This window comes from Mizuhopecten yessoensis, unplaced genomic scaffold (genome assembly GCF_002113885.1).
Source record: "Mizuhopecten yessoensis strain PY_sf001 unplaced genomic scaffold, ASM211388v2 scaffold9561, whole genome shotgun sequence".
NCBI classification, from domain to species: Eukaryota; Metazoa; Mollusca; class Bivalvia; order Pectinida; family Pectinidae; genus Mizuhopecten; species Mizuhopecten yessoensis.
In genome coordinates, this window is record NW_018408109.1 from 1006037 (window position 1) to 1016293 (window position 10257).

At 35.7% G+C, this 10257-nt stretch overlaps 1 protein-coding gene across 1 annotated transcript in view; it reads right to left on the reverse strand.

The window, feature by feature from the left end:
* Positions 1-10257, reverse strand: part of LOC110458397 (glutamate receptor 1-like) — a 17449-nt gene continuing 7192 nt past the window's right edge. The window contains exons 2-7 of the mRNA XM_021510076.1: positions 8332-8364; positions 4913-5110; positions 4376-4608; positions 3607-3677; positions 2418-3163; positions 1-2033 (exon numbers count right to left, since the gene is read on the reverse strand). Of these exons, the coding sequence (XP_021365751.1) occupies positions 1956-2033; positions 2418-3163; positions 3607-3677; positions 4376-4608; positions 4913-5110; positions 8332-8364 (1359 nt within the window). The 3' untranslated portion in view covers positions 1-1955. The remainder of the gene's footprint in view (positions 2034-2417; positions 3164-3606; positions 3678-4375; positions 4609-4912; positions 5111-8331; positions 8365-10257) is intronic.

Consider the following 10257-nt stretch of genomic DNA (forward strand, 5'->3'; position numbering starts at 1 on the left):
TATCATTAATCTGGATGTTTATTGATTTATTTGGCCAATTCAATATTTCCAGACCATTATAGAAGCACAAACTATAGCAACTCAGGCTTAAAAGCTATTGTTTATGACGTCATTTAATTCTTGATGACGTCACAATAGGACATATAACTTGAGTTCATACGCAAAATATGACGAACGAATGTACATGTAGTCAAATCAATAACAAGCAATCACAAGATGAAATAAAAATACACTGCAATATACATTTCATTTATATTCATTTGCAAAATTGTGGCAAAAATTGGTAAACGAGGTTCAATTGGAACCAACGCTCAACATAATAGACAGTAAATTCCTGGAACTGGCTCAAATTAGTTCATCGTCAAGGTCATCAACAGTATACACAACAGGAAATAACAGAGAAAATAGATCTTATTAAAACGTTAAGAATGCAAGTAATACTATAATTCTACTTACTGTATGTACGTTTTATATGTCTTCTTCGTCGTCTTAAAATTAACCTTAGCTTCTCTGAGGACGCTTACCATGAACAAAACCAAATAAATATTTCTTCTTATCTTTTTTACTTTGGAACGTTGTTCAGTGACAATCCAATCTTTTACATCTGTGACCTATAAAGTGGCAAACGTCGAATATATTTCAACACAATCTTGATAGCAAGCAATCTGGCATTATATAGACTAACGATAAATACTCTTCACCTTATTCATCTTTGTTGAAATATTTAAACTGATTTTTTTTTCGTGCAACTTCAAAGTGAATCAATGTAAATATTTAAACAAGCTTGATATCCCTTAAGCACAACCTGCAGAATAGCATGACCCAATGCCTTTTGGTAATTCAGAAGAAGTCGTTTAAAGGTTTAACACATTTGAACCCCGTGAACTACAAATGAAAACAAAAATCAACGTTATTGAACAGAAAAACTGGATAGACCATTCACTCCAGCCTGATACAGGCACAAATAATTATCGTTCACATCCTAATAATTCAAAAGTCGTTAAAAATTTTCAACATCTTTGACTACTATGAACTTTGAAATGGGCAGTACAAATAATATTCATAGTTTTTAACCCATTTTGCTTCTGACAATATCAAGACCCCATGGAGCTTTTGGTTCGGATATTCAGTTATAATATAAATGAACGTCCTCCCGACAAGAATTAGATACTTATGAGGAAAACAGTATTGCTGACCTTTATTAAGTTAATCTTGAAGATATTCCTGTATAAAAATTAGAAATACACCTTTGAACTAAATACCATCCGATATATCCTCGTATGGTTCTGTTGGTAAATGAAGCTTTCCTAATGAGGAAAAGTATCATTATTTATTTCTGTCCAATAGTTTGCGATCTCGGAACCACATCGCTTCTGCTAGATCGAGTTGTTCCCCTTTGACTCTCATCTTCTTCACTTTGCGGTTCCATTCCATATACCTGTCACAGCAAGTATGCTTTTTCTCCTTTCCCTTCGTGATCTATGGCAATAGGGTGGGTTAATGCTAACCAAGAAGTATGAAGTTTAAGCTGATACAAAGGCAACACTAGCCCCAATTGCACTTGTCAGTCCCTAATTTCTCTTCTGCACATACAATATATAACAACTTGTGCCACAATTCACGTGTAAAATATTCAATAAGATCATTGTTTGAAACACAATATTGTATGAATGCAAACGATGCTGTATCTTTTTCTTCTTCTGAATATTAAGTTCAATTTTGACGTTAGATACTCAAACGTGTCATAGTTTTTTTTCTGCGTTCGTTATTGATATCGAACGCCAGATGTCGCTCACTGATAACCGCGGGAATCACATATCCGCTCGTTAACTCCGGCAGGATAAATCTTATGATCAGGACACTGACTGATGACCCATCTGTTCCATTGAACAATCTGATTTCATTGAATGACCGTTTTGTCTCGAGGAGATGTTCAAACTGCAGCAACTTCCGGTTCATTTAATGACGTCACTTCCTGATTCGATTTCAATGCCATCGCTTCTGTCGTGATATTCAATCCGAAACATTTTTACCTACAAATATAAAGATAGATAAAGGGAATACCAAGCGTTTGTGACATGTTGTGAGTCAATACATTAATAAATTTGAAGATTTTCTAAATTCCTACACACGAAAAGTTCTGAATGTAGTTGGTTCGTTATACGTTTAGAAAGCTGTCAAAATACATTTTTTGTCATAACTGTTATTTTCTGGTTAAAAGCGCATCGCATGGAACAATCGATGTAATCACGTACAACTGTATTTTTCTTGTAACATAAATAACTTTACTCAATTTTATCAATTAAATATGTTTTCCAAAATTTCATGTTAACTTTTATTCAAAATTAACATATACGATACTAACTTGGCCAAAAACAAGACGACTATATCTGACATTGCAGTTCGCGAATACTCACCGTTTTTGACTTCGGACGGTAAATTTCCCAGAGCATCATACATATGCCGACTACCACGCCACTATACACAACGGCCAAAGGTATTGCAAAGCTCTTAACTGTTCTTTCGCTGTCTTTAGTGAATTGTCTGTCAGTTGTATATTTATTTGCATGGGCATAGGGAGATGTCATCTCTGAATATTTTCCACACGGGCCACTTAGCCATTTATTTCGAAGCCTCCCTAACTCTCCCGTGGATTTCAAGGTCAGTATCGCCACATCAAGGTCATGGCATATGTTTAGACCGGGTCTACAAGCGAACGAATGAGAAATATCTCCAAGCTCCTCACCGACAACGATGAGGTCACATGGCTCCTGACTTGTGACGTAGTACGCAAAATCTGATTCTATTATTAACGCCTGTGGTTTTGTTGTACTTCTACGCAGATGACGTGTTGCAGTATCTATATTATTGTATCTCGTATTTCTACCTGATTTGAGATGAAATTCTATTGATTTTTCCAAAGATTGTACTGAAGTCTCAAAATATTTACAAGCGAAACTTTTATCAAGACAACTGTAGTTTATATCCGGATGATTCAGAAGTCCTTCGAACGTGACGAATGGTAGATACTGTTTCTCCCCGTCGACAGAATGTACTAAGATGCTCGTAAGCTGTGCAGTGTAAAACGTCACTGACGATACAACAAATACTTTGGAAGAAGCCGACAGAATCCATCCGGCTTTTGATGTATGCATCCTTTTCTCTGAAAGTAGGAAACATGGTATGAAATTGCGGAAATGACTGCAGTTTTGTGTACACCAGACTGTTACACTTGCCTGCCCATTTTACATAAACGTCATTCATTCCGGCAAATAAAATGTATCGCAAACGCAATTTTATACATAGCTCGAGTTATACCTACCTGAAACTGACCTATAAACAGTGCGTTCCAAATAACGTTCCAACAAGTACAAATGTAATTATCTAATAGAAAAAAATTGTCAATTTGCCGGAATTAATTTCAACGGCTCCGCTGTAAAAAAAGAGTTAAACAATGCGGATTATCGGTTTAACTTATATGTTTTTTTTTCCAAATCGTACCATAACTTGGAGTTGGTAATTGTGTTATATGCCCGACCTTCAAGGAAGCCACGTTAAGTTATGTTCACGAATCAAATGACTATTGCTAATGTTATATATACATACCGTCTATTGCTGGACAGTATTCATATTCATAATTCTTCTCGTTAGTTAGCGGTTTCTCCTTCGGATTAAACCTGGAAAGTATAGAAAATCGATTAAAACCGTAGAGTATGTTTTGTAGCCATTGTTTCACTTCAGATCTGTTTTATATCTCTTTCTCTGTCCACACTTTATTGCCGTTGACACCTGATAAGTCACGCTTTTACCCGTATCCAAGCTATACAAGTTTGCATATACAATTTGTAGTGGCCGTTGACTGGCTTCAAATAACCTTATATGTTGAATTGCCTTATTGCCGAGTTCCGTCGTCATACCATCTTAAAGATGTCCAGTGGCCTCATCAATCATTGATACTCAAGGAGTTACGCTCACTTACGCCATCTGCACCAGACTAGTTTGATCCTTTGTTGTATATCAAACGCATCCAGTGTAAGCGTAACGTTAAACTAACAGGCTCTGAAGTCAGGTGTCGCTCCTCTGTAATCTTCAAAGGACAGGTACTTATTAGCCTAGCGATTTGTCAGGTGTTTGCTACCCGAAACCAATGAATAGCTAGTGACATGCCTTCAATTTTGTGGTTAAGGCATATTCCAGGATTGCAGAGAGCGTAAGAGAGCGTTACCCCTGGAGTATGGAGGATGAGTCTCATCATGAATGTAGCCATTTGACGGAAGCTCTTAAGAGAAATTATCATCACCGTAGTCACATGACCTTAGTAATTGCAATGAACTAACTTAAATTCCCTTAACAAACAAACTCTGCTACACTATACCTTTGATTAAGAGACTGGAGTATTTGTAACACTGCCGCTGTGGCGAGGACCAGAACCCAGACACCAACACTGAAAGGTTGCACAAACAAATCCACGTGGTCAGTGGAGGTCAGCGTGTTCTCTGGCCGCTTGACCAATATTCTGAGACCTGTGCTGGAGAAAGACCGTGAGAAGTCCACTATACGTGCCCGGTCAGCCGTGACGGTTAAAGGTCCGGCCGCTATGTCTGATTCCTGAGAAGTAAAATAGATAAAGCAATCACGTTAATTTACATCTAGTTAATTCTGAAGATTATTTGTATGCATCTTTTCCGATAAAAGAAGACTAATATACTAAATTGCGTTCGCATTACATTGGCTCTGCTTGTGCATGATCATATGACCTTTTAAAAAATAGAACAATCCCCATGGATACATAAGGCAAAAGCGATACTTCAGCCAGTAAAAGTGAATACTATGAGTTCTGGCATTGCTTATAAAACATTTGTATATTAGATTATCTCCCCTGAACACTTATGTCATCACTGCAGTTTCATACATTTCTTTGGAGCTCGCCAATCATGCCCGTCCAAGTCCCGTCATCTCTCCTTTCACCGAACGCGCCATCACCAACGTGATTAAGCGAGAACGTGACGTCAAGTATTTTTGACACCCTGTCAAGCACATCTATTAATAACCCCTCGAAGCTGTTTGGTCCCTCCGATGAACCTGGCGTCTGGAAAATATACGGCATCTCCTGCAATAGAAACATATCAGTACATTGGTGCTGTGAAAAAGCGATTCAAGTCGATATATACTTGCGAAAATGTTCAGAACTTGATTTAGCTTGATTCGAAAAGATGTGAAATGTTGTAGATAAAAATATATCTAGTTGAATGAATTCTTGAGGCAACAAAGACAGTTTATCATTTATTGATTATTAATGATAATAATGATAACATAAGCCACTCTAAAGCGCTTTACAGTACATATATATACAATTAATACAATTAGCATACCCATTAATTCGCAGGAGCTGCCTTATCAGGCGCTAACTACTAGTCCTATGCCACCTGGCTAATATCTCCCTATGTGTATATGCCTGCGTGTGTGCTGGAGATGTATTTATTAAAAGAGTCTGACCATTTGCTTAGTGACCACGCTTGTATCGCAAGCCAACTAAACATATAATATCTGGGAGAGGTATCAAATATATTTTAGGTTATATTTCATATTCTTATTGAGCTATCGCTATCAATTAAGGAAATATCTCTACTAATTAAGGAGATATCTTATAAAAATAGAGATCATATCTCTTTCTTACATTTAACGTTATCTTCAAACGAACTTTAATGACATATATTTATATCATTTAAGAATATCTCTGTTATGTTTACAGATTTATTTGATTCTTGTAGAGATATCTCTATTTCATTAAAAACATTCAATACTTTCACGAACCCTCTTTGAGTATTAAATGAGTTAGTTTGGCTTACCATACTTTTGAGCCTTCCCTTGGGCGGTTTAATACCGAATTGACTAGTAACAAATGACATTTAAGAGGCACTACGTGATATTAAAGAATCGTAAGGTTGTTCCCTGTAGACATGGTTGGCATTGTGTCAAATTCAAATATTGTTAAGATTTAATTTACATACTGGATCCGAGGAATGTTTTATGACTGTGTATGACTTAAACAGGTGTGTAAGCTTAGGTGTTGAAGCGACACTGGGAACAATGTAATTTGTCAAGTATCCGAGACAATTCGCTCCGCTGTCAAGACACAGACAGACATAATTTATATATCATGCAAAAAAATGAGACAAGAGAAAGAACTATTATCACATAGTTGCTATTTATCTGTCTCGGCTTTGAGCCAAGAAATATAGCACATTCCGTCTTGGATTGTATACAGAAGCAATATATGAAACATTTCAAAACGTTTTCTTCAGAGTGGTATATAAACAATGCATACATGCTTATCTAGCACAACCAGTGAAGTGTTTACGTGTGACGTTTTGATATCTAGTACTATATGTACTCTGTCACCTTCATCATACAAATGACCGTTGAAGCGTATGTAGAATTACGTGTGAAATATGTAAGAATGCCAATAACAGCGGCGTCGATTCTGCTATACTATATGCATATGTATACTTAGTTGTTAAAATGTACGACATCGACAAACTCAGTCTGCCTTGCATTTGCTTAATACATGGTCATATAATACTGGTCACCAATACGTCGCATATGAACATTTCACTGGTTGTGCTTTATAAACCCGTAAACAAAGAAAGATGAAACAATTCAATATGTATTTAAAATGTCTAAATACTTGATTGATTTCAGCTCCAAATGTCATCTGGATGTATGTAACTAAACTTCCATCCGAGAAACACATACATTAAACGTCAATTTCAATTAGCCTCCTTCAGACCATGGACATTACGTATAAATCTTATTGCCCTATTAACATCTGTTTTTTACTATTTTCTCGCACCTCGAACAAGGAAATCCCATGTGATACCCCGTGCTAGATTTTCTATCTCGTCCGAACTATCTGACACCTTTCTGTGACTTTTCGCGGAATTTTCACACAGCGATGTATTCATCCGAGCACTCATACTCGAAATTGACAATGCGCTTACGCCTCGGTTGGGATTTTGTTGCAGAATCTTATAGCCTTCGACTGAGATAACTCGATCTCGCTCAGTTGAAGGTAAAATATGTTATTAGACTTGCATGAAAGCATCACCGAAGAGCTTCTAAATATATCTATATATAACATTCATTGGTAATTGTTCCGGTCTTTGAAGATGAGGAATTTTGCCAAAAGCTATGAAAATAATAAGCTTGCTGGTTGAGTCAACAGTGAGTTATGTCTATGTAAAAACATTCAACAACTCCATATTCAATATAAAAAACAGTACTAGATTAGAACAATTAGAAAAAACATTCCACTGCATGATCGGAAGTAGCAACTTATTCGACCACCATACATGAGGTTGTCTTGTACGCTTTAATCGGAAACACCAAAGAAATAAAGTTTTATTGAATATTACGGACCTCTTGTTCTCTACTGTATACCCTTCTATTTCGGCCGGTGTAGGAATCTCTTTCTTTAAGCCCTGTTAAATTTATGTAGCCATCTTGCCCCTCTTATGACATACCAGTGAAAATGCAGATTAAAATGACACACGAGTGGTTCAATTTTTTGTGGAGCCGTCTTCAAATGACCCTAATTAAATGTGTCTAGGACAAAAACCTTAGCGCAAACAAACATAAACTATCAATACAACTTCCACAACGCCTAAAAATATTCTTTACGAACACAATTAGGGAAATCGTGAACACAATTAGGGAAATTATATGATTTAAAGATCAAATGTACTATTTTTATCGAACAATCCTCATGAAAAATTACGATTGTCATGTTGTTATGATTATTTTGATATCAAATCCCTCCAGCGGTTCGTTGATTAATATTGAATTTCGTCATACTAGACATGTGGCTATATGGATCGATGGCGGGCAGAAATAATTGGCGTCTGCTCTTATCAATTTCGTTTTTTCCATGACATGTTATAATGTGAAAGCATGGAAATAGCTAATTGATTACAAATTTTATCTCTTTGGTGTTCCCAATTTGAATACACAAAAAAAGTCCCATATGGAGCTCGCACTAGTTGCCTCTTAAGATCATGCAGTGACATTTAGCTGGTCGATTCTTTCACATTGTCCCGAACCTCCTCGGGACTCGTCATGACTCTTCTTAAAGAGAATGTGCAATCGTTGATTGTTGTCATGAGGGGCATTACTCATTTTCGATTCAACCAGCGATCTTTCAAATTTTGTGAGAGAGGCTCTGTATGACAGCTAATTTAATTTGAGATTTGTTGAAATGAAAGGACAATACGTGTTGAAACATGTTTACACAATAAACGTTGTCACTGCAATTTTCTTTTGTTATTTGCTCACCTCTTTAACCGTTACTCTGTAAACTTTCTTCCCCTGCAAATAGACATGATATAATACATTAGTTATTAAACAGGAACTGTGGCATGGATGATTTTCGAGATAAGGGGTGATGTCATTCGAGATAACTGTATACGAGGTGTGGTAACGATACAATTTTAACACAAAATCAAATATTTAAGGATCCCTGTCCCGCTACACTATGTTTTTTTCTCTCTAAATACTGTAACCTCCCATTAACTACCATTTGCTTATAACTGTATCACAGAATGTCCAGGACATTTCAGGTGAACAGGAAGCTCAATCAGTAACAGCGATAGTATAATTTACACGGTTTGGAAGCGGTACAAGGATCCTTAACATCTGGTAATACTACAGAGTATGAATTAATTAAACCAGGATCGCATAATGATCAGTTTTGCCAACGATATTCTAGCTGCATAACCTAGCGTCTTTTTCAAATCGATGGAATGAAAAGCAAACCACTTTTCGTTTTTGGTAGTACCTCACCTACAGCAACCGCTGTTCCGTTTTTTTTTAACAATTCTGTTCTTAGACTCCCGTTTCATCGCTAATCCCATTTATAACATCAAAATGAACAAAAATGACACAACACGGATTTTTACTTTATTACATAGAAATATGAGCAGTTCCAGTTATTCATAATGACACAAGGACGATCTCGTGTGACGGTGTCTACACTTCAGTGTTATGACAAATAATAAAAGTCCTCGAGTGTCCTAATCGTTAGTAAACACTGCCGGCATATGGTATTTTTTGAGTTACAAACGAAAAAATTATGAGATTATTTGGTTATCATTCGTCAATGATTTTCTAGATTGTGATATCACACAGTCTATATAAACGATTGACTATAAACCAATGCAATGATCAATAACTCTCGGTTTGTGCTACTGTCATCTGGCACCAACAGGTTTCATTCCCACATCATTGATTTTAATGGTAATTTTAGTTTCCTGTTTGTAAATAGTTTAAGCTGTATGGACAGGCAATAGTAGTCAAAAGATCTTGTTACAAAACTGTCCTTGTCATTTTTAAGCATTTTAAACATCCCATTAGTTTTTACAAGAAATGGCATTTATAATGCTATTGTAAAATGTGTTCAATCCCTTGGCTGTTTTCTGGTAATAAAATAAAGTTAACGAAACTACCAAATTAGTTTTATTGGTTTAATACAGTTGCCATGGGTTAATATTAACTGTTTCCGGAGCCGAACGATTTCATAGTCCCCTCAACTTTGGCTAAGAATCCAGGGAAAATGAAGCATTGTAATGCATGAAATTTATGTAACAACACAATGGATATACTTAAACACAATAAACAGTATGCTTTATTCGATCTATGACTAACAAGGAACAAGACAGCCGCGTTGTCATTCCTATAAAGCTAAATCAAATAACATGCTGTAAAGGATACAAAGAAAAAGGAACTTCACGGGATTTTGTAACCGTTTTTAGATGCAGCACAGGTTGTAATTAAGCAAAAACAGAACAAGATACATTGTAATTGAATTAAAAAAGAAACAGAACAAGATATATTGTAATTGATTTAAGAAAGAAACAGAACAAGATATATCGTAATTGATTTAAGACAGAAACAGAACAAGATATATTGTAATTGATTTAAGACAGAAACAGAACAAGATATATTGTAATTGATTTAAGACAGAAACAGAACAAGATATATTGTAATTGATTTAAGACAGAAACAGAACAAGATATATTGTAATTGATTTAGGACAGAAACAGAACAAGATATATTGTAATTGATTTAAAACAGAAACAGAACAAGATATATTGTAATTGATTTAAGACAGAAACAGAACAAGATATATTGTAATTTGTTTGAGACAGAAACAAAACAAGATATATTGTAATTGATTTAAGAAAGAAACAGAACAAGATATAT